The sequence below is a fragment of the Rousettus aegyptiacus genome, unplaced genomic scaffold (genome assembly GCF_014176215.1).
Source record: "Rousettus aegyptiacus isolate mRouAeg1 unplaced genomic scaffold, mRouAeg1.p scaffold_m13_p_1, whole genome shotgun sequence".
Taxonomy (NCBI): Eukaryota; Metazoa; Chordata; class Mammalia; order Chiroptera; family Pteropodidae; genus Rousettus; species Rousettus aegyptiacus.
The window spans coordinates 14,243,245-14,267,227 of NW_023416284.1; the positions used below are offsets into that span (position 1 = coordinate 14,243,245).

General features: G+C 51.6%; 2 protein-coding genes across 7 annotated transcripts in view; both read right to left on the reverse strand.

The window, feature by feature from the left end:
* The window catches only part of TCEA3 (transcription elongation factor A3), a 33,704-nt gene extending 28,606 nt beyond the window's left edge, over window positions 1-5,098 (reverse strand). The window contains exons 1-2 of one of the 4 annotated variants that reach the window (XM_016126784.2): window positions 4,910-5,095; window positions 429-491 (exon numbers count right to left, since the gene is read on the reverse strand). In XM_016126784.2, coding sequence (XP_015982270.2) covers window positions 429-491; window positions 4,910-4,978 — 132 coding nt within the window. In that variant the 5' untranslated portion in view covers window positions 4,979-5,095. Of the gene's footprint in view, window positions 1-428; window positions 492-4,608; window positions 4,835-4,909 lie in introns of those variants that run through there. The other 3 variants (XM_036229950.1, XM_036229958.1, XM_036229961.1) reach the window with 3 other exon arrangements.
* A 2,812-nt stretch (window positions 5,099-7,910) lies between these two features.
* Window positions 7,911-23,983, reverse strand: part of ASAP3 (ArfGAP with SH3 domain, ankyrin repeat and PH domain 3) — a 41,330-nt gene continuing 25,257 nt past the window's right edge. The window contains exons 6-25 of one of the 3 annotated variants that reach the window (XM_036229972.1): window positions 19,455-19,566; window positions 19,142-19,227; window positions 18,643-18,718; window positions 18,375-18,461; window positions 18,097-18,206; window positions 17,155-17,224; window positions 16,741-16,828; window positions 15,624-15,672; window positions 15,329-15,519; window positions 15,107-15,240; window positions 14,785-14,879; window positions 14,378-14,555; window positions 13,379-13,464; window positions 13,108-13,223; window positions 12,450-12,517; window positions 12,240-12,347; window positions 11,994-12,111; window positions 10,823-11,045; window positions 10,171-10,261; window positions 7,911-9,313 (exon numbers count right to left, since the gene is read on the reverse strand). In XM_036229972.1, the coding sequence (XP_036085865.1) occupies window positions 9,239-9,313; window positions 10,171-10,261; window positions 10,823-11,045; window positions 11,994-12,111; window positions 12,240-12,347; window positions 12,450-12,517; window positions 13,108-13,223; window positions 13,379-13,464; window positions 14,378-14,555; window positions 14,785-14,879; window positions 15,107-15,240; window positions 15,329-15,519; window positions 15,624-15,672; window positions 16,741-16,828; window positions 17,155-17,224; window positions 18,097-18,206; window positions 18,375-18,461; window positions 18,643-18,718; window positions 19,142-19,227; window positions 19,455-19,566 (2,161 nt within the window). In that variant the 3' untranslated portion in view covers window positions 7,911-9,238. Of the gene's footprint in view, window positions 9,314-10,170; window positions 10,262-10,822; window positions 11,046-11,912; window positions 12,112-12,239; window positions 12,348-12,449; window positions 12,518-13,107; window positions 13,224-13,378; window positions 13,465-14,377; window positions 14,556-14,784; window positions 14,880-15,106; window positions 15,241-15,328; window positions 15,520-15,623; window positions 15,673-16,740; window positions 16,829-17,154; window positions 17,225-18,096; window positions 18,207-18,374; window positions 18,462-18,642; window positions 18,719-19,141; window positions 19,228-19,454; window positions 19,567-23,983 lie in introns of all 3 variants that reach the window. The other 2 variants (XM_036229966.1, XM_016126783.2) reach the window with 2 other exon arrangements.

Sequence of the window (23,983 nt, forward strand, 5' to 3'; positions counted from 1 at the left end):
TTTCAGCTTAAGACACAGCTCTGGCTCTAAAGCTTAGGTCTATGCTAATTTTACCAGGACCAAGTGCTCCTGGTAATGTTTGGGGGCTACAAAGGTGAGATCGAAAAATGAGGGACCTTTTTCCTCTCCTTGGACCACTGGTCTCTTGAACCTCACTAGCCCAGGCCCTTGGGAATGGGGATATTCAAGGAAAGCACATCAGTCTTCCTCCAAGACCCAGAGGGCCCCCTGTGCTTGGAAAGCACCCTATCCCCTTCTAAATGCCTCAGTCCCCACCTCCGGAGCACCTCAGATCCCTCCTTTCCCCAGCCTCCCTTCAAAAACTCCTCCCAGATCCGACTCTTCGAGGTCTCCTCCCCCAGGGGCTTCCCCACCCCAAGTCTCCCCCACCCACGCACCGCCCCCAGGGCTTCCCACCCCCACCCCACCTGGAGTAGCTGGATGGACATCTGACAGCTGTTCAGCTTCTTCAGAAGGTCCAGGGCCCCTTCCTGTGGAGGCCACAAGGTGAGAACTGAGGCCCATGGATTCTGCCCCAGGCCCCTCTCTGACCATCCTATGGTCTTGGTGGGAAAGAGGGAGGCAGGAGGTAGAAAAGAAACTGTTCCAGCTTCAGGATACAGGCAGATGAGTGGTTGAGACAGGCAAGGGACAGAAAGGAGAGAGGAGGAAAAAATTCTGTCCTAGACCATCTCTCACCACCCGGCTAGGTTCAAGCCCCTCTGAACCAGGGTCCAACACTAACCACTCACCCTGGCCCCTAGCTATTGGTTCTGCTCTTCTTTCTACTGGGTATGCCCTCCCCACTTCCCCATTTTTCCTCTAAAATTAACTACTTAGACGCTAACTATTATTGGTTTTGTGTCTGTATCCTCCTGTCCTCATTTTCCAACTGTGAGCCTCTGCAGGGTGAGGACTGTGGCTTTTTTTTAACAGCTAGGTATAGCTGAGGTGTAGTTGACATACAATAAACTGGACATACTATAGGCTACAAGTTGATAGGTTTTGACATGTATGCACCCATGAAACACTGCAATCCAGGTAAGAACATAACCATCATCCTTAAAAGTTCCCTAGTTCCTCCTCGCACTCCCAACCCCAAGTCCAGGCCACCACTATTCTACTTTCTGTCACAATATAGTTGGGCTTACATTTGTAAGGATTTTATATCAGGAGTACCATAAAAGACTTCTTTTCGTCTGGCTTCTTTCACTCCGTGTACTTATTTCGAGATTCATCCACATTGCTGTATATATCAATAGTTCCTTTTGACTGCTGAGTCATTTTCCATTGTGTGTATATACTACCATTTGTTTATCCCTTCACCTGTTGACCAACTTTTGGGGAGTTGGCTGCTAGGAACAGTCATGTACAAGTCTTTGAGTGGACATAGACTTTCGTTCCTTTTGGGTAAGGAGGACTGTTTTAATCTCTGAGACCTCAGGATTCAGCTTGCAGCCCAGAGCTCCCTGGGCAAATGAATCAAGCAGAAAGCAGAAGGCGGGAGGGGAGACTGGGAGGGGAAGAAAGGAGACTCAGATTTGTGAATCTGCCGGCTGCCAGGCCCTGACAACGCCCTGCTCCGTTTCAGCCGTCTCTTTCCTCCCACCTGCTTCTTAGAAGCCAGCCTTCCACCTCCTGGTCTGAGTTCAGTTCCCTGGGGAGCACCAGCTGACTGTGCCCTGTGTGTCCCTGGCAGGCTTCTTGGACCCATCCCAAGGGCTTCCAGTCCTCGGCCTCCCCTAGTGCTTGGGTTCACATTATGTTTTCAGACGTGTGATCTGTGAGTTTGCGTGTGCATGAAAACTGTGTGTAACATTAATTAGAGGCTTTCTATGTGATGGTCACTGTTCTAAGTTTTTATGTGCATTACCCTGTTTAACTCTTACAGTGACCCTATGAGGTAAGCACTATTACTATTTCCATTTTTATAGATGACCCCATTTTTGCAGAAGAGGAATCAAAAAAAAAACAAAGAGGTTAAATAATTTGCCCGAAGTTACAAGGAACAGGGCTGGGATTCAAACTCAGGTTTTTCCGGCTCAAACCACTATACAACTGTGCACTTTGAGACATAGAGCTGTCTAGACTTGTACAACTACGAAATAGCAACATGGGTAAGTGCCCTGCTATGTTGGTCAATGCAGCACACCATTATATATCAATATGGTGATTGATATAATAGAAGTAAATAACCTCTAGACCACAGATAATAGTAAAATTTAGTAAAATAATTAGGAAGTCATAATTTTAGAGTGTTTATTACCTTTGTTTTTAATATAACTTATTTAATTATAAGCTTATGATTTAATTTTTTAAAATAATGGTTGTATTTAACAACCAGCTTGCAAAATTCCTAATTGGTTCCATCTCACCACTGGGCGTGTGTCTCTGTATGTCACACTGTATAACGAGGACATGCTGGGGAATAGCCATGAGCTCTGGTTATAGCCGGGCTCACAAAGCCTTGTGCAAGTGTTGCCAGGTGTGCCTCTCTGCATGCACGTACGGGTTGTGTAGCCAGCAGTATCTCTGGTCCAAGTGTGGAGCTGTGGGTGTGCAGCTCAAAACACAATGTGTTTGTCTTTATGGGATGATGCCTATGTTATAACGTCTGAATGTGAAAGCTTGTCATCTGGGTGTAGCTTATCGTCTGCACGCATACAAGTACCCATGTGTGTAGCTGTCTTTGTGTCTTTCTGTTAATAGAATGGTCAGTGTATCCATCATGTCAAGGTCAGTAGCTAAACCTCATATGCAATTATGTTCATAGTCGTTTGTTTAGTCATTGTCGTACATGGCTGCATGTGTGTAGCTATGTTTGTTGTGTGTAATTATGTGTATGTGAAGCTGTGACTTGGTGTTTGTGATTTTGAAGCTGTTTCAGTGGGTACATGTTCACAGCGTCTGACAGAAGCCCTAAGTTGCTGGGACTTCGGTAATTGGCAGTAAACCTCAGGCCTGAGTTGCAACGTGGAGGATCCGTCTTATTACAGGAAGTGTGTCCTCTCCCTAACCACCACTGGGCGGGCCCACTTTCACTCCTAGAGCAGGCCCCACCTTTCTCGATCACATGCCCAGAGCTCTGTGCCCACCTAGAGGCTGCCAAGAGCCCAGGCGCAGACGTGGCTGCAAACTCGCTCTGTGCTACAGGGACCCTGTGGCCAGACTTGAAGTTTTCCTAAAGAGAGCTCTGAATACTTCCACAGAAATCCATTCCCAAGGGACACCATCTCCTCTTCCCATTTCATAGAAGAGAAAATTGAGGCCCAGAGAGGGGAAGTCGAGGTGGGCCTATGGCCACAAAAGGAGTGAAAGGAGGCCAGGGCCAGTCCCTTCCTTCTCAGCCAGAGCTCTACTCCCAGCCAAGCTGCCTTTCTCAGGCCTCGTAAGCTTCCCGACCCCATCCCCCACCCTCTCAACCCAGAGGCTCAGAATCTCCTGGCACAAACCTAGGTCAGCAAGGGGCAGGGCTGGGATCACCTGTCTACTTGCGGTGGAATTTAGCTCAGCGCTGGGCTCTGCTGCCTGCCCCTAGTTGAGAAAGTGCCCCCTATCAGCTTTGCTGATCTTGGAGGATGCAGGAATGGGGGACGAGTGGAGGCTGGGATATAAGGGTGAGAAGCTGCCAGCACTCTGCAGCTTTTATTCTCTTAGCCAGCACCATTCCATGTCTTACTTAAGGGTCTCACATCTCTTCTACCCTCACCACTGCCAACAGAGACAAAAATCCAGTGACATTCCCTCCCAGGAAGTAGGTAATCTCAAATCCTTCTTACAGATGGAGAAACTGAGGCTCCAGCCTTTATATCAACATCAACTCAACACAGCTCTCGTCTACTCTAGGGCTTCCATAGCTCCCGCGATCATTCTTGCTTCCCTGCTCTAAAACCTCCCTCAGGGTCCATCCTTTTCCCAAGCTCCTAAGGTCACTGTATGCTCTGGAAATGCAAGTCCTGCTCCAGCAAGAGGCTATGGATGGTGGGATGAGGAGGGCCCTGGCGCAGGGAGAGATGGGGGGACATGCCAGCTGGGTTACCCTCCCTAACCCAAAGGCAAGTTTGCTCTGGCCAGCAAACCCTGTGGCGCCAGCCTGAGGCAAAGATCACGGGAAGGATCAAATATTAACTTCAGTCGGCCTGCGCTCGGGGCTCCTGCACCCGCAGGTAGGGCCGCCAGCCCTGATTCCCCTCAACCTCCGGGTCCGTCTGCAAAGCCCAGGCCTCCAGCCGTCGTCCCCCTTCCCCCGCCCTGCGGCCCCCGAGGGCTGCGGCTGCCCCGCACCTGTTCGGCCCCCGCCGGCGCGGGCCCCACCCCGCGGCCAAGTAAAAGTAAAGTTGCAAACGACCGCTCCTGGCGCCGGAAGCTGTGGGGTCGCAGGATCCGCGGACCTTCGCTCCTCTCTCCTAGACCCACTCCCGGGTGCGAGGTAGACGCGGCTCGGCAACGCTCATATCTCCTTTCTTTGTTCCTTCTGGGGCCACCAGGATTTTGTCCCCCCTATCCCCTCCCCCCACCCCTCCGTCGCCGTCACTCTTCTAGTTTTGCACCCGTCGTGCATCCCAGGACTCCAGAAGTCTTTTTCCAGGTCCCAGTCCCTTCACTCACTTTCATGGGTACAATCTATCCCGGGCCCCTTGAACCCTTCACGTCCAGAGGGATGTGCACACGCCTCGACTTAGGGGCCCGCACGATTCCCCCGGCGTCCCGAGCCATGCACGAGTCCACTCCGAGGTGCCCAGCAGCCCCCAAGGGGCGCTGAGTCCTGCACCAGCCGCGCCTCCCTCGGGTACTGGGTCCCGCCCGTGCCTCCCGGGCTCTCTGCCAGCACGCGCCCCCGGGACACCAGGGCTGGCCCGCGCCGCGCCTCCCGGGGGCGGAGGCTGTGGCCCAAACTCTGCAGCCTCACCGTGTTCTTCCTGGCCACCATCTTCTCCAGCTTTTTGGCGATTCTTAGCAGCTCTTCTTCCTGGCCCATGATGGCCCACGACGGCCGGCAGGGCGAGGGGCGCAGGGACAGCAGCCGAGCCTCGGGCACAGGAGGCGCAGAGGCGGAGGGCGTGCAATCCGCGCGGGCTGCAAACACACACCACACACACACACACACACACACACACACACACACACACGCCTGGCGAGGGCGGGGCTCCCCCTCCCAGTTCCCCCCTGGCCCGCCTGCCTCCGACATGGGGGGAGGGGTGGCGTGCACTAAATATAGACTTCAAGGACTCGCCGGGGCAAAGATTGCCCGCGCCGGCTGGTCCGGCCTCCGGAGAGGGACGAGGCGGCGAGAGAGGGCCTTTCCCCTTGGGCCTTTCCTGAGAGGCCGGGGGCAGAAGGGATATTCGGCTAGCAGGGCTCTCTGGCGAGCCGGGAGGACCTTGTCCCGGACACGTGAGGCTGCGGCCGCGAGGAAGGCGCCTGAGGGTGCCCCGGGAGCTCCGGGAAGAGTTCAGGGCTCCCGCGTCTCTGCACCTTTGCAACTCAAAGCAGGCGGACCAAGCTCCGTGCCTGTGCCCAAGTCGGAAGCAACTTGGTGCACTCGGATCACATCTTTGGGCGCGATCATTAAATACACCTCTGCCCTACCCTGTGCTCCCTCGTTCGTGCGCACTCCTTGTGCGCACGCGTATCCAAACCCTGTGTTTCCATCTATTTAGTTTACTGTGAGGTTTTGCATTTCTAAAAAGGTCCTCGGGGGAGCTACTTACTGGTTCCGCCCGTCCCAGGATTGTATTCTGGGCAGTGAGGGCTTGGGAGATTCTTAAGTGCACCAAACTTTGAGAAATACTGATCCAGGTGCATGCGCGCCCTCTATTCAGGGTCAGGGCACTGTCTCCCCAATGGGATGGAATCTGGAAGGGTCGTTTGGGTGGAGCGGAGTAAACAACTGTGCCCCCATAGCTGTGCACACATCTATGTTCCTGAGGAAGGACCTTCCAAGGGTCCCCAGCAGACACAGATCCTTTCCTAAACAAGTGCATTTAATTGACAGAAAATGATCTTTGGGGGCAGGGGATGCTTAAGGACCTGGAGAGGAGGCGTGAAAAGCGGGCCGAGTGTGAGGCCAGGAGCTATGGATTGGGGTATTCAGTGAAATCTCAACTTTCCTGAGAGAATCTCAGAGAATGCCACCCCATCCTGGTCAGAGAGATAGCGTGGTGTGAACTCATCTGACTTCTAATTGCTGCTGTGTGACCTGGAACCCAGGAAGATGGAAGTGAGGTTTTTCATTCGTTCAACAAATATGTGTTGAACATCCAAGCAAAGAACAAGAAAGACCCAGTTTCAGCAAGCTTGTGATTGGGCCTATGGGCAAGAGAAACCTTTAACAAATATGGACACAATCAATTCTGTATTATCACAGCTGGGGAGAAGGTCAGGAAGAAGGAGAAGATTCTTTAAGGGACACATTGAGAGGACCTGCATCAGTTGGCGGTATCATCTCCTCTGAAGAAATAAAGTTTAAACTTTGGGCAGAAATGCAGAGTGGGAGTTGGGGAAAGGAAGAAGGGAGGAGAGGAAGAAACATTCATACATTCAACATATGTTTATTGAGTACCTACTATGTGCCAGGCAGTTCTAGCCCTGGGCATCCAGGGAGAATCAACACAGTCCTCCTGGAGTTCGAAATGTGTGAAGCTTAGGGATGGGAGGGTGCTTGGCTTATCAGGGTTGGAGGAACTGAAAAATCAGTGTGGCTGCTACACCGAGGTGAGAGGAGTGTGGGGAGAAACAAGGTAGAAAATCAGAAGTGGGTGGGGCCTGACCGCACAAAGCATTTGCAGGCTGCTTGCAAGAGGTTAGGCTTTAATAGTTTGGGATCTGGGTCTTTTGACCAACCCTCACGCAAGCCCCTCTAGGTTGAAGGCACAGTTGTCTGCAGTTACTTAGGACTGCCTTTTTAAAAAATGTGACTTTTCTCAAACTCCAGCCAGTTCCACAGTTGTATGACAACAAAAGAAGCCAAGATTCCTACATCACCAGGCCTCAGAGGACTCTAAGAAAACAAACCCCTTCATTGTACTGATGGGAAGACTGAGGCCCAGAGAGGCCCAGGGTTGCACTGCTCAACCAAAGCAGACACTGTGGGCACCTATCGTATCCCCTCTGCCTGCCTGTTCTCCCTGGAGGTCACCTGCAGGCAATTCCCAGACATGCCTCTGATATCTTCCTGCATCTGTCTGACTCAGGGCTTTGGGGCAGGCTGGAAGTGCCTAACACCCCCAGATGCACCCTCCCAACCAACAAGAGACGAGTCGGTGGTAAAGACACCAATTTTTTCACTCTCAGTGGGACAACTTGAAGGCATGTTCTAATCAATATGGTCTGTCGAAGGTCCCCAATAAGATAAGCTCTGTGTGTTCGCAGCGATAGCCTCTCATTGACATATCCTTTATTGCTTCTTGACCTCTGTTTTACTTCCCTACTCCCTTGTTATGCTTCCTAGGATCACCTCACAAATGAACTACTTGCTCCCAAGAACCTGTCTCAAGGGAGATCAAATTGAGACAGGAACTGTGGCAGAGCTAAACCACAGGTGTCCAGACTCCTAGTGCAGTGCTCTTTCCTCCACACCAGGTTTCTCAACCATGACACTATTAACATTTTGGACAGGATAATTCATTGTTGTGGGGGGGGGGGGCTGACCTGTGCATGGTAGGATGTTTAGCAGCAACCTTGACCTCTAAGCCACTAGTTGCCAGTTCCAACTTCCTGTTGGGAACGATAAAAAAGTTTCTGCATTGCCAAATGTCCCTTTGGGTAAAATTGCCCCTGGTTGCAAACTACTGCTGTACACCAGGCTGTCTCCCTTATAGGGTCCAGAGGAAGAATTCTAAGCCCTAAGATTCCCTCCCCCGCTCTGTCGTTCTTCAGATCACATATATAAAACCACAAGAATTTACCAAAAAAAAAAAAAAAAAAATCTTTTATTAGAGATGAGTGAAAGAACGAGTCTGAGATGAACAAAACCGGACACTGGGGCTCAAAAAAGACGACCTTGTTTTTGTGGGATCACGGAGCAGTCAGATCTCCAGGGTAAATAGCTCAGCCTCCGGGCAAGGTTGCCGTGTTGGCCACTGGTACCCTCCTGTTTGGCCTGCTCCATCCCTTCTAGGGCCCAGAGCCCAGTATCCATCGACTATAAAGCTGAGGCGTTAGAGCTCGATGATGGCTTAGGTGGATCTGTTTTCTAATATGGGCCTGAAAGCCAGGGTGGAACTTCTGGTACTGGGAGGCAGAACCTTTAAGTCTCCACTCTCTCATTTCTATCATTCTCCTTTCTCCTTTCTTGGCCCTTTCCTCCCCCGAGACTGGAAGGCTCCTGAGTTGACCAAGAGAAAGAGGTGAGAAGTGAAGATCCATCATTAAGACCATTCCTTTCCTTCCTGCCAACTAAGGAGAGTAGGCAATGGAGGTGGGCGGGGGGTGGGGGGGTGTGAATCCAACTCGGCTTCCTGGCTGGGAAATGTAGTAGAGGTCCCCAAGAAGGCAGTGCGGTCCTTCGAAAGAAGTGATACTCAGAATATTTAGTTAATAGCCAGTACAACATGGGCATTGACCAACCAGAATGGATATGGGCTGTAGACAACTGCAATGTCATATGGGTATAAACCAGCTGATTATCTGTCTGCTCTTGACCCCAGAACCATCCACCCTGCCCATGCCCAAATCTAACCCTGGGGATCAGCTTCTTAGCAAGGGTCCACATCTGCAGGGCTCTTGACTTATTCATGTGGCAACTGCAGTGCTCAGCACAGGTCTGGACATAGAGCCAGAGCTCAGTAAAGGAATACTAGATACATGACTAGCCAAGAAGACAGTCCAGTCCCTAGTCTGGCAGTACCCCTGGTCTGGACATGGAGAATGATGAAGGCAGGCCAGTCCTACTCTTGAGGAACCCCCAGACTGATGGAAGAAACACAGTCTTGGTCTAATGAGGGATTGAGGGTTCTGCACCTAAAGCTAGCTCAGGGGTACTCAGATCCAGCCATAGGGCTCCCTGGTCCCTGAAGGATAATGAGATAGAGGGGAAAGAACCACCATCAGCCCTGTGTCCTTGGCAGGGGCATGGGCCCATGGCAGGGAGGAAGGCCAGTCACAGAGGCACCAGGGATGGAGAGTAAGACCCAAGGAAATGAACACCTCAGCTCCCCGGTCTTGTGGGCTCACGTCCTAGCTCTGAACACTGGGGCCCAGCATGGGGGTGGTTCAAGCATGTAAGCGCCAGCGGGAGCTAGTCTTGCAAAAGCTGTACAGAATTTGCTGGGAGAACCCCAGTTCTTGAGCCCTCTCCTTCGGTGAAGCCAACCTGGGGAGAGAAGGATGAAAATTGACATTTTCTAAGCATTTATATACCAGCTGTTTATCTCGCTAGGTTTCACAATTGTTCTACAGTGATGAAATTATATCATAATATGGAGGTAGATGGAAGTATCCTCATTTTTCAGATGATGAAACTGAGGCTTGAAGAAGTGAAGCCACTTGCCCAAGGCCAGAGCTTTCATTATCACATTTGCTTCGACAATAGGCATCAACTAAATGCTGGGTGATGGATACCTGTTTGCAGACAAAAATTTGAGTCTGGTGCCTGACTTTGAGAGACCCAACTCGTGCCCCTGCCACTCCATCAGACATCCAATGCCATCCCTGAGGAATTCCCAGGGGAACAAGGAACAGAGGAGGCTTCCTTCCCAACACTATGAGCTCTGTCCTATGCTCACTCCCAGGTTCCTCAACTAAATATATGCACATCCTCTGTGACCGGGAGCTGGCCGTCTCAGCAGATTCCAGAGACTCTTGTACAACCGAGGGCTGGCACACAGCCACCCCAATCCTGCCACTACTGCAGAGAAGTGATTCCTTCTCCGAGTAACCAGCCTGGCTGTACAACTTTGCTCATCCTCCCCTGGGAAGCAGCCAGAGCTTGGGCCTCATCACCTCTGCCATCCCTCAAGGCCGGGGCTCTCCCCAGCCTCATGCATCCTGGGCTGGAGTGAGGAAGGAGGAGGACCAGGACAGGGACCGGCCAAACTGTGGCCACCTAGGCCCATATGTACCCCAATCATGAGGAGAGGTCTCCTGACCCAATATGCCTACTCTTGACCCACTCTGTTTCCCAGATACCCTGCCATCCCCCTCAAACCCTAGTCCTGAGCAACTACCTACCTGCATGTTCCTTCTGGGTAGAGGTTGCCTGGCTGAGGGACAGTCTTCCAGGCTCCGGCCCCCCCGCCGATAGGAGCGAGTGCTCTCGGAGCTGGAAGGCAGGGAAAGGCCAATGTGACTTCTGTGCCCACTGAGCCCCTCCGGGGATGTGGGGGAGAAAGGGCTCAGGTGTCGAGCAAGGCTGGGGGCTTAGGATGGGTGGATAGAGTCCCCAGGGCCCCCAGGTTGGTCTATCACAGGGCCCGGGGGCCTAGAACTGACTTCCAGAGAGCACTGAAGGTTCTCCCATGACTATTCCCCAAACTCCAAAATGAAAGGGTTTGCAAGGAAAAGAGGACTGGATCCTGGGTTAGAGATAGGGATGGAGTGAAGACCCCACCCACTCTAGAACAAGCCACACATATAGGACTAAGCCTGCTCTATTCCAGCTTCAGCACTCTGGGTCCTAGACTCCTCCCCAGCTCTCAAGGCCAGACTCAGGAGCAGGTGTGTGAAGGAGAAAGGGGTCCAATCACCCTCCACTGAAGGTCTAACGCTTCAGCATTAGTCCATGGGCTTTCGGGCTGGAAGGTAACTGAGTTTTCAGGCAGGCACCACTTAGAGGAAGGGAAATACATGGAAGTTCAGGTTGTATAGCTGGGCTCTCACCAACCTGAACCTGACGGGGAGATAGGTCTCTGCAGGGGCGGTTCCAGATGTCAGGCTGGGTCGGGAGGTACCCGGGGGCTCCCAGAGGCCCTCTTCAGAGCTGTGAGGGGACTGGTTGGCAGCCGCAAGTTCCACAGGGCTTGTGAGGCTGGAGGAGGAGGCTGGACTGCCCGGGTTCTCAGAGACCTCAGGAAGCTCAGAGCTCAGGCCGGGGAATTCGGAACGATCTGGAATTAGAAGTGATCAAGGCTGTTTTTATCACTTATTCTGCTCAATTTCAAAGTTGTCTTTGGGCTCTAGGATATATCATGGCTCTCTCCCCATTCCCCGCCCCCACCTACCTCTCTAGCCCATTCAACTATTCCCCATCATACTGCAGCCTCATTCATCCACGGCATTCATCCACGACATTCATCCACGACAGCCAGGGCCACAGTGATACGGTTTCGCTTCTGCTCACACCTTCTCCTCAGTTTAGACTTTTCTGCTCATCCTTCAGGCTCAGCTCAAATGCCATCCCTACCAGGAAGCCTTCCTCAATCACCCTCTAGTCCCAACAGGCCATGTTCCCTCCCAGAACAAGTCTGTTCACTCATTCAACAAATGAATGTTCACGAGAACAGCCACTGTGCTAGGTGCTGGAGAAAGAGTAGTCAACAAAACTCAGAGTCCCTGTCCTTTTGGGATTTACATTCCATATCACATTGTGCCTTATAGTACAGGGGATTACATTCTAGTTTTTATCTACCCCGCTCGACTGTGTCTCAGTAGCCCCCAAAAGGCCTTAAGACATAGTGGATGCTCAATAAATGCTTCTCTCTCTTTTTATTTAAGTGAAGCATTGACAGATTTCAAGTAAGACAGACCTGGGTTTGAATCCTACATCAGGGACTCATTAGCTGTGGGGTCTTGGGGAAGTTACTTAACTTCTCTGTTCCTTTCCCCTTAAAGGGGAGATAGATAATAATCCCTACCTGACAGGTGACTGTAAAGATAATATGGACTAATGTATGTACTCTGAGCTCAGTGCCCTAGCACACAGTAGGCCTTCAATGAATGGCATGATGACTATATTTTTGGGCAGCCAACCATACCTCCCCTGGTATGTCCTGCATGCTCTTGGACCATGGTCCGAGAAGGGTTTTTGACCGGCAAGGGTGGGGGGCAATCCTCACTCTGGGTCTGAGAAGCAGCTGGTTCCAGGCTGGTAACAGTCTCATAGGTCTTGTTGCTGATGTCCATCCTCCCACTGGCCCAGCGGACCTGGGCTGGGGGCTTCAGAGGGCAGCGCTGCTGGGGCACAAGTGCGGGAGTGAGGACAGCTGCTCCTCTAGCTCAACCCTGCCCCTCCCCACACCGGGTCCAATCTGGCTCTTTCCTTCTGCTGTCTAGAGGCCCGAGAGGCAGGGGCTGGGACCCACCTTCTTGTCCTCGTCCTCTTCACTGTCAGAGCCAGGCTCTGTGGAAATTCCCCAAGAGTAGTCCACATGTAGAGGGAAGGCCAGGGCCCCAGCCTGGGCCTGCTCTAGCTGCCAGAAACAAAGCCTCGGCAGGTTAGAGGGTCAGGGCTCTGTGGGGAGGAAGGGCCTGGGGCTCCCCCTCCTCCCCTAGACCTCACCAGTTCTGCTCACCAGTTCCTCACACTCCTTGTGTTGCTTCCTCCTGGCTATGTCCAGAGCTGTTTCTCCTGCCTCATTCACTGTGAGGGGTAAAGACAGGGGACACAGTCAGGGTCAAAGCAGCATTATAGCTTAGAGGTTAAGGGCCTCAGGAATCAGGTCGTCTGGGTTTGAATCCTGGCTCTTCTACTTCCTGGCTATGTGATCTTGGGCAAGATGCTTAACCTCTCTGGACCTTAATTTTCCCATCTATAAAATGTGTATGATACTTATAACTACCTGACCAGGTCGTTGTGAGAATTAAGTAAGTTAATATGTGTAGAACACTTAGCACATTACCAGGCACATGATAAACAGTAAATGGTGGCTATTATAATTACTATTATTCAGGTTCGGCTAATATTTATTTGGTTAGGTACTTTCAGAAACAATATTTTATTTTACCCTCTTAGCAGGCCTACTAGTTCAGCAGCACTATTCCCATGTTACAGATGAAAAAGCTAAGGTTCAAGAGCTGAATAGACAGAAGCAAGAAGCAAGCAAGGATTGGGACCCACGTCTGTCTGCACAGTCCATGCTTTTGACCAGTGCTCTCTGGGAAAAAGGCAGGAAGTCCCACAGGAGGGGTAGTCAGGAGTGGGCGTTTACAGAGGAGGTGATTGAGCCTCACCTGTGCTGACTGAAGCTCTCCCTTTCAGTAGCAGCTTGAGGCAGTCGGGTTGGTTGTGGAGAGCAGCGTAGTGCACAGCGCTGTTCCCATCAGCAGCCTTGGCATCCAGGTGACCGCTGGGCGGGGTAGTCAGGGAGGAAGGAGGGGAACAGACAGGTAAGGGGGTCAATGTCAGTGGGGAAAAGAGGGAGAGGAGGGAAGACAGTGGGAGAAGAGCGAGGCAAGGGGGGCAAGTGTGAGGACCCGGACAGACAGGCAGGGAGGTTCTCACCCATTCTGGATGATGAAATCCACCAGGGGCAGGGAAGCTTGGTTGGCGACTCTGACGGCCAAGTGCAAGGCGAGCTCTCCAGGTGCCTGAGTACACACATCCATACCTCTCTCTGAGTTCTTCCCAGTTCCCCTGACCCCAACCCTATATTACCCTCTTGAATGCTTACCGCCCCCTAAAACCTCCAGATATGAAGATGTCAGAACCCCTGAGAGATGTGAATAGATGGAGCCTCATGTTTGGGAGGAGGGTGAAAGACCATTCCTTCTTCAGTTCCTTCAATGGTTCTGGCTCCTCTTGCCCCCAATAGAAGATGTTTCTCAGACTTAGTTCTTGGCCCTGGGCTCCTCTCTCACCGCCACCCACGACCTCGGCTAACCTCATGCTTCCAGCTATCACTCACGCGGGCTGTTCCAAAGTCTTACCTCATCTACATCCCGCACTCTCACTGCCCACTGGATAGCCCCACAGAGACCTCAGACCGCTCAAAGACATGACATCCAATTTTGGATGACCAAACAGTCAGCAACTCCCGTTGATGTAATCTTTCGGATGTCCCTAATATCCTTGTTCCCTACCCCGCAAGTTCGCATAGTGTTTGTTACTGGAAAAACCGTACAATGGCCTTCCCTGCTCTAAGCTGACCCACTCTAACCCATTTCCAAGGACAGTCAAGGAAAAAAAATATACTAACAACTCATTGCAGATGTATCATGTACCAGGCCCTTTACATGCATGACTTAATTCTCATTTCACTGCTCTGGGTGCTATCATTAACCTGTTCTACAAATGAAAAAATGAGACAGGTAAGTTAAATAACAGCTAGGAAAAAAACAGCCAGAATTCTGGCTCAGGTCTGCTTGACCTTACTTTTGCTCTCTTCCATTTACTCCTCTGATGGGTGGGCAGATGTCAGAGGTAGGTGGGGGGTGCGTGGAATAGCTGGAGGAGTAAGTAAGTGCAGGTAGGTTATAAGTGGCCCTTGGAGGGGGTTCTCACCTGCCCCTCAGGCCCCGACAGCGGCTGTCTGAAGTCCTGCCCATTAGCAAACGCCTCCAGAACGGACAGGAGGTCTCGGTTGCAAATGGCCGTCCAGAGTCTCTGAGGCTCCGGAGGGGACCGCCGGGCAAACCTGTGTTCCACATACTTGGCCACAATATAGTCCCTACGGCCACTCCTGCCAAAAACAACCGCAGGATCACAGCAAAACCCATTTCCACCCAGCTGGCCCCTGGAAGCACCCCACAGGAGATACAGATCTCCTTTCCCCAGAACTCGTCCTGGACTCTTCCAGATCTGAGGCCCCCTTCTCCCCACACTTCTGGTCCAGGATCCTTCTGAGCCCTTGGGAGCTGGGGAAGCAGAATCCCCCGGCCAGGACGCCCTCCATCTAAGAATCTACTTACATGTCACTCTCAGCCGAGGGTTTAGGGCCGCCATGTGAGGGCAACTGGGCCTCCATGACCTCATTGAAGCGCGCGTTTCCGATATTCATGGCCAGCTGGAGTCGAGGGAAAAGTAAAGCTGGGTGGTTAGGACAGTGTCCCCTGGAAAACTGAGTTCCCAGATGTCCCGCCCCGGCTGTCCCCTTTTCTACCTTGTCTGGATCCCACCCCACCTCAGCCCTGTCCACTCGACCCCACAAGCTCTGGCTGAGGTAGTCTACTCAAGCCCCGCCCCCAGATCAAACCACGCCCCCAATCCTCTCTGGCCTCACCCCATTCTCACCAATAACTCGGAGGGGCCCAGCAGGTCCAAGGTGAGGGACTGAATGCGCGAGAAGCGCACGCCCAGCTCGCGGTGGACGCCAGAGCACTGGATGCAGGTGAGCACGCCCAGGTTGGTGCTGAGCCACGTGGGGTCTGCAAAGGACAGCCGCTCGTGCCTGGGGTGCGGGCCCCTCCCCTCCACTTCCGCCTCCCTCCTCTGCCCTGCCGCACAGTCCCGGACCTGCAGCCCCGCAGTCGCAGCACTGGCGGTTCCCGGGCCTGCTCTTCACCTCGGAGATGAGCAGCTTGGTGACATCCTGAGGCTCCCCGTCCAGCCCAGTGCCCCGCCAGGGCACGGGGCTGCCGCTGGGCTCCCCGAGGAAGGCGCTGCTCAAGGCTTCGTCCTTGCTGTTCTGCAGCACTGACACCCACCTGCGGAGTGTACGGGGTGGGGTGGGGATGACACCCGCGCCCATGGGGTCCTGTCCATTGGGCTCTGCTCCCACTGCCCGGGCTGGCTGTAGGGGGACACTCACGCCTCACACTCATGTTCATCTTCCGCCTGGAAGTGGTATGTTCTGTTGTCTGTGGAGAGAGGAGGAGATGTCTGGCCCGCGAAGTCCTGCCAGCCTTCCCTGGGCCAGGGGATCCCTCACCCAAACTGCTGGGTCCGGAAGGAGCTTTCTTTCCTGCGGGGCCAGGGTGGGTAATGACGGTGGCCAGTAGAGGGGGCAGTTTCTCAGAAGTCACCTACTAAGTAGCATCCCAACAAGGCCACGTGAAGGCAGGGTTTCAGGGCACAGGACCTACTCGGATCAGAGACAGGGTCTTCTCTGAACCCATTGTCACCACCCCGTCTGGCCCCACAGCCTCCTGTCTGGTCTCCCTGTTCCCAGCGCTCCCCCTTCCCCCAGCCTGTACCAGCTGCCAGGCTGCTGTGCCTAAGATTCTGCTCTAACTCCCTTGCTCCAAGACCCTCCCTTGGCTCCCTATGGCCAGGAAATAAGGTCCAAGAGGCATTCCCAGACCTCATTTTCCACTTTTATGTGAACTTCACACTCTGGCTGAACTGGCCAAACCCATTCTCCTGCTTCCATGCCCTTCCTCATGCCAATCTTGTCTTCTGAAATGCCCTCCCAAACTGCCTCCTGTGTCCTTCAAGGTTAACATCAAATGCTCTCTCCTCCGAGCAGCCTTTCCTGATTCCCCACAGCAGGGCAGGCCTTCCTCTCTGTAATCTTTGATGGTGCTATATCTGCACCTTCCTTCTGAAAACTCCCCCTGCAGGGAGGAGGAAATGTCTTGCCCAGCCCTGGGTCCCCACATCATACTCCTGTGAGAGAGGGCTTCCTTAGGGTGAGACCTAGGTCCTTCTCAGCCTGAGCCTGCCCCCAGGAAAGCCTGGCACTAAAGGCTTTCAAGGATGAAAAGTGGATATTTTAAATAACAACTCCAAAAGCCAAATTAGCTCAATCCATTCAAATATGCTTGACAGGACCGTCCAGGGCCTAAGGAATCTTCTGCCTGCCATAGCAGCTGTTTGATAAACAAATGTGAAATTGGACACAGGTCCCTAATTGCAGCCTCCTGGCAGCTGACAAGTCTCTTAGAGAAGCTCTGGGTAGTTGTTGGGGAGGGGCAGGTACTACTCACGGGTTACCAGGTCAAAGCATTTTTTTTCCTCGGGGTTTGGCCTCACTTGGCACGTCAGCAGGGTCAGCTTCACCGGGGGCCGGTTTATCTGTGCGAAGTTGGGGTAGAGGATATACATGTTACCCTCTGGGCCTCCCAAGCTCTTAGGCCTCTGCTTCCTAATCTGTTAATGGGCACAGTAATCTTGTATCAGTTTATGTCTCCCCATCCCCAGCACCTCAAGGATGTGGAGCATGAGCCAAGACTAGGTTGGAAGCTTTGGGTCCTATCCTTCCCTTCACAGGGTCTCTCCAGCAACATGGATCTAGGTTTGGGGGCCAGTCTTAGAGGGAGGGCTTGACACTTGTCTGACCAGAACACCAGGAGGAGGGAGAGCCCATCTTGTCCTGGGACCGCTACCCTTCCAGGCCTCACCATGCTGTGTGAGATGGTCAGGCAGCCATACTTGACTCCACACTTTCTTTTCTGCCAGACTCTTCGAATTCTAGGGCCCAGAGGGATAGAGAGACAGTGACCGAAGGCTCACACCTAATTCCCCTGTATCAGAAAACAGAGTCTTGGACCAAGTCCCCAGCCCCTACACCCCTCAATTTCTGGGGCTTCCTTCTGAAGTAGGTGACACAGCTCTACCCTTAGGAAGTTTCCAGTCTAATGGGGGAAACATCCTCACTTTCTGGGAATCCTTCTTCTAAAGGAGGCCATGTGACCTTGACCCCCTGAGAGCTTCTAGTCTGATGGAGGAGCACAGCCCCACTACCTGAGGGAGCACCTAGTTTAAGAGGTGGAACTGGCTTTTGATCGCAACAGATCAATTAGGTTACAGACAAAGCAAGATAAATATTGAGATCCCCTCCCACAAATACAATGAGCAAAACCATGCTCCAAAGCTACATAACATTTCTCCTGTAGGAGGTAAATATTAATTGGTTTAATAGTTATTCTTCTCTAATAAAAACTGATTAGAAAGTAGAAACATGAACACATCCCATAAGGGCCTTTGTGCTTCATAGACTTTTTTTTTTTTTTTTAATGCCTGGGAGCAAGGCACAAGCAACACTTTCATTTCCAGGCATATTCAATATATTGTAGAGATTAAGAGTGAGGGCATAGAGACTGTCCAGGGCATAATAAGTGCTCAAAAAGTGTTAGCTGCTTCTTCAAGTTCAGAACAGCCGGTGGCTTTTAGAAGTTCATGTGCCAAGGATTGCGATGATTTTGCATGGCCAGAGCAGAGGGTCCTGAAACCCTTAGGGTCTACACAAATGATAAGAACGGTCCCTTTAGGCAACAACCCAACCCTGTCATTTATTGGCTGTGTGACTTGGGCAAGTTACTTAAGTTTTGCGAGTCACTTACCCATCACTTTTCTTGTACAGAAAGCCCACCTTCTCCGTCCCAAACTGCTTGTTGCCTTGGTGCTGGTGGATGCTGTAGCCGCCACCTGAGTTCTTCCGGCTCAGATTCTCCTGTTCCTCGGACATGCAAAGGAGACCTCAGGGTGGGAAGAGCCCCACCCTGCAGGGGTCTCACTCAGGGAGACTTTTTAAGGGGGCTCTGTGGGTCTTCCTTCTCTTCCCCACTCCACGGTGGGCCTAGGGGGAAGGCACCCCTTTTAGGGTGATTCAGGGGCTGACCTCTCTGCTTTCAAGCTGAAGTGTCCCTCTGAGGGAGTCCCGGAGCTGGGTCAGCTTCTGTAGCTCCTCCTCCTGGGCCTGATGCAGCTACGGGACAGAGGACAGGACCCCATCATCAGCCGGCAGATGTGCCAGGGGCAGAGCTCAGACCCAGAGTAGCAGGGCAGGAACCTCACTCTCTGGGCAGGAGCCAGCTCTTTCAGACCCACAGATTCTTTCAGAAGGACAGGGGGCTTGACCACGTGCCAAAGGGTGAGGCCCGACTTACTGCGTGTACTGAGGCTGCCAGCTTCTCAATGAAGGGGGACAGGCTCTGAGCAGCCTTCCAGCCATCTTGGAAAAAGCTGAGATGCAATGCCAAACAAGGGACAAGATAGAAATGATGAGATGAAGCAAGAAGTGTGGGAGAAGGTGCCCCAAGGATTACCGGGCAGTATAGTCTAATGGTCATGAACAGGCACTCTGGGTCCTGATCCCAGCTGTATAATCTTAATAAACCTGAGCTTCAGTTCCTCATCTGTACAATGGGGATAATAACAGTACCTACTCACAGGGCTGTTGGAGGATGGAATAAGATCAAGTGAGTAAAGGGCTTAGTGCCTGATGCAGGGAGAGTGCTCAGGGAAGAAGAATTGTAAAAGTGTCACCAACAAGGTACAGACAGACAAAGTCCTTGAGGCCCTGGGCACGGCCTTATTCTGTGTTGCCTGAAGGGTTAAGGGGTGAGGAGTGTGGGGGAAGGGTTGGGGACACAGGGAGGAACCTACTTGTGCTGGGCGTGGAAGAACTTGATGAGGCTCTGCAGGAAACCAGGCCCTTGCTTCATCTGGCTCTCCCCGGCTTTGAGCAGATACTGCGGGGAGGGCAGGGCAAGATGTGCTTTGTCAGCAGAAGCTGAATCCTGGGGACAAAGGGCTGCAGTCCCCCTCCCGGGCTAATCCTTTTGGTGATGACTGAACCTCGGTGACATCCCAAGGGCCACCTGGCCAGGACCTGAGCTGAGCCTGTGACTGGGTCCTTTCAAGAGAGGCAGCTAGGAAGACGCATCCCACCCCACCCTCCCCCTGGTGCAGCCCTTACCTCACACATGTGCAGCTGGAAGACCCGCCGCTCTCTCTGTGTGTCCTGGGCCACCTCCCCTGGGCTCCCTCCTGTCATCCTGGCCCGGTCTCTCTCCTTCTCCAGCCTGGCACTAGGCCCCAAGGAAAGAGAGGCCTAAACGACCCTTGCCAGCGCCTTTCATGTCCCACCATCCCTACATGCTCCTCTCTGCCACCAGCACACAAGAGTGAGGGGGCCCTCCTGTGCGCCGGCTGTGTGGTGGGGTGAAAGGTGAACAAGGCAGATTCAGGGAATCCACAGGCTCATGGGGGAGAATGACATGAATCGAATCACAGCAGTGAGGAGAGCGATGGGAGAGGAAAATGGGGGACTCGACCTTTTCTGGCTGCTCAGAAGGTGACGTTTGACCTGGGGTCTGTACGAAGTCTGAGAAGTCACCTTGGAGGAAGCTAGCATGTGAAGGAGCAGGTGGGGGATCTGGGCTCAGGAGCAGAGATGGGGAAGGAGGTGGTTCCAGGTGGGATAAAGAGGGGCTAGACCATGCAGGGCCAGGGTCTTGGTCTTTATCCCAAGAGCAACTGGAGGGATTTGAAGGTTTTTATGCAGGGAGGTGATGGGCTCAGATAAGGGCCAAGTAGGAATTGGGGTGATCACTTCTGATTTTGCTGCAAGAGATTTAGGGCCATGGTGTGGGGGCAGAATAGAAGACCAGAAAGCACCTTCATTCTTCTGAGCCATGGAGCTTCCCATTTAAGGCTTAGAAAGCCTTTTTTCTTTTCATTGTGGGAACAGAAAGCACCTTCCATTCTTGTAACTGAGTAACCTGGGCCTTCCCCCTGCAGATCTTGAGGGCTGGCCATTTTCTCTCTTTGGGGATGAGTGGAACTGTATGCAAATGATTTCCTGGAGATCCCATGCTCATCAGACCACCCACTCCCAGGCAGGAGAGAATTTCCACATCTGAGGCTGGGTACATGTGACTGTGAATCCTGTCCAAAGGGAGGGAGACATCTCACTCCACAGTTCTGCTCTCAAGTTGGTGAGAAGACAGACCTGGGCTATATGACAAGCTGCATTGTTTCCCTTCTTTGAGCCTCAGTGTCCTCATCTGGAAAATGGGGACTCTTATCTGTACTCAGATGAGATAAAAAATGCAAAAGACTTAATATGCAGAAGACATGACCGTTGTTACTATTATTATAGGCCCCTCTAGGTCTCAGTTTTCCACCTATAAACTGAGGAAGCAATAGCCTAGAATGAATGCTTGGGTCCCTTCTGGCTCTAAAGCTCCAGGCCTTATTGAGGCCAGAGCTCTGGGATAGTGTTTATATGCAGAACCTGGAGCGTCTTCTCAACCTTGGAACTACAGACATTTCGACCAGATATGGTTGTTGCGGGGGGGGGGGGGGGTGGCCTGTGCATGTAGGATGTTTAGCAGCATCCCTGACTTCTACCCACTAGATACCAATCTCCCCAGTTGTGATGATCAGAAATGTCTCCAGTGGGTGAGGGTCAGGGTGCAAAATCACCCTTGGGTGAGAACCACTGCTGCGGTGGTTCTGCAGGCTTAAAAAAATAATTTTTGTTTTTTTTTTTCTCATAAGTGGTTATTTTTCATTCCAAGTGGGAGTTTATAGCAGGGTGGTGGAGTTGGGGTGGGGACTGGCTCTGTGAGCTGGGCCTCGGGATCAGGGCAGATGCTTCTTCCGGGGTCTGTGGATGAGCAGGAGAGAGACAGGCAATGGCTGGGCCTGCAATGTGCTGGCAACAATGAGCCTCAGGGCTCGCTAAGGAGGGCCCAAGGCAGAGTGGGCAGAGTGGCTGGGCGGGGGCAAGGGACTCTCCCAAGAACACATTGTTACTATATTTTTCGATAGTGAAAAATGAAAAATAGTACTGTCTATCAACAGGAAGTGGTTAACTCAGTTCTGCTATGTCCCCATATAGGAATACGATACAGCTGTTAGAAAGGATGAGGAGGATCTATATATCCCAGCACTGAAAGACGTCTGCACCAGAGTAAACAGACAGAAAGGCAGCCACAATATATGACAGAGGCTAGAAATGTGGATTCTGGATTTGAGATACAGCTCCCTCGCTTATTAAACCTTTATAAATCTTTCTCAGCTTCAGTTTCTCCATTTCAAAAAAAGAGACTAATACTGCCTACTTCTCAGATAATATAATTGCATTTAGTGCAGTCCCTGGCATATGGTAAGCCCTCAATAAATGGCAGGATTATTGTGATGCTAATGATACTGATGATTATAGTAATAACTATCGGTGATTCCTTTAGATAATTTTTTTTTAAACATAAGAGTACTTTCTAATTTATTTAATATGTTTAATACAGGGCCTAGTGGAGATTAAAGGATAGGAGCTGGTTAGCTCAGGATGAAGATAAGCTGTAAAGTACGATACACAGCTTTGTGAATTACCATAACTCTGTCCCTTGGCATCAGCTCTGGTAATTTAGAGAGATTTACTCTGCAAAGTCTGACACAATCACCTAAGATGACCTGACACGACTCAAACTAATAGCTGGAGAGTGCTTTTTATTCCATCTCTCTCTCTCTCTCACACACACACACACACACACACACACAGAATATAGCAACTCTCATTCCCTCCCTGGCCCCAGAGGATTACTAATGTTTATAAACATTTCAAATATTAGGAATATTTTTATGTCCTTTGAATGCAGTGGCAGCACAGGGAGTGAAATGAAGTAGTAAAGGGAAAGCGCTCAAATGCTAGTTACTAAGGAGCCCGAGGTAACTGGAGAAGGGGGGGGAGCAGCAAGAATGTTGCTCAGGATATGGGGAGCGTGTCCCCCCAGGGCAGTGAGGAGGTTGGGGAGGAAGGAGACCAGAGAGGAAAGGAGTCGAAACCAATCGTGCGCCCGCCGACCTGGCCTTGAACTACCTCTCCCGTGATGTCTGTTCTCACCACCCTTCTCTCCGCCCGAACAGAACTCCCTGCCTTTTCTGGCACCTCCGTGACATCACTATCATCATGGCGTTATCGCTTTGTGTTTTCATTATGTACTGACCTACCTCTCTTCTTGTTTACAAACCAGTGAGATTCACTTGGGCAGAGATTGTGGTGGTTGTTTTTTTTTTTCCTCACTACTTATCTATAAATTGAGGATAATAACAGCACCTTTCCCTGCCTAAGGGAATAAATCTGATAACGGATGTAAAGGGCTGATCGCAGTGCCTGGTACAAAGGAGGCTCTTAAGTAAGAATAAATAGTAGCTGCTATTATTACTAATTATTATTTTTCAGCACTAATTTTGTGCTAGGCCTTCTGCTAGACCCTTCATATACTAAAGCAATCACCCTGTCAAGCTGGAATCATTACTCCTGTTTTCCAGATGAGGAGCCTGAGGCTAAGATGATAAGTCACTTGTCCAAGTCTGTGAAGTGGTAGAGCAGGATTTGAACCCAGGTCTGTCTGCTGCCAGAGCCCTGAGGACATCACTGGGAGCCAATACTGTGCTCACGTTTGTTCCATCTCTCCTTCTCTGCCTGGTTCTTCCAGCTGGTGACAGTTTCTTTTCTGATAGACCATGGTCAGGGATGAAGCTGAGACCCAGACAAGGGAAGTGGTTGCCTAAGATCCCAAGCTGGCCTGGGGAAATGCTGGGAGCAGAGGTCTGGGCTCCAGCCTCTCAGCTCTTCTGGTCCCAATTCCAGCTCAGGAAAATGGCCAGTAAATACTTGTTGTTGAACTGCAGTGCCAGGCGCTGTATATGCACTGCACTTATTTCGTCCTCATATCAATGCTGCAAAGTATTACTGGCCTCATTTTTCAGATGACGAAACAGACCTGCACATGGAACAACCTAAACAAACATGGCACCTGAACAAGGGCCTGGGATGTCTTTCTCTGCAGCCCCAGGTAGAGAGGAGAACCCTCCTCCTCTATGAACAACCCAGGGAGGAGACTCCTGGTGGTATCAGAAAGATGCTATCAGGGCCCTGGGTTCTTCCAGCTGCTGCCCAGACTAATTTGTTTAGCACAAGGTAAAATTACTTATTAATTCATGGCTCATCAATATCTAGTTGTATCTGGAGCCCTCATAAAAAGAAATACACACAGTGCCAGGACATGTTGCTCAAACTATGTAACGTGTACGGCAGGAGCCAGGAGACCACACAGCATGGCAGGAAGATCACTAGATTCAGAAGCTTTGGGTTCTAGTCCAGGTCCTGCTGAAAACTCACTGAATAACCCCAGCCAACCCCCTTTCCCCATCAATTCCACAGTATCTTTTCTCTAAATGAAACCTTACAGGCAAGCTCAATATATAAACCTGGTAAAAGCAGAGCTGCTTGGGAAAGGTCAGCGGGGTACGGGTTTATTCTTTCTCTTTGGTAGATGATGCCCTGCAAGGCTAACGGGCTTAGTCATGGTAACTCAGGAAGATGAAGTCCACATGACCCATAGCAAATCATAAAGAGAAAGATAGCCTGTGTGTCCACATGCCCCTCCCGGGGCCTCCAATGAGAGCAGATGGCCATGTCCACCTCAGCTCCCACAC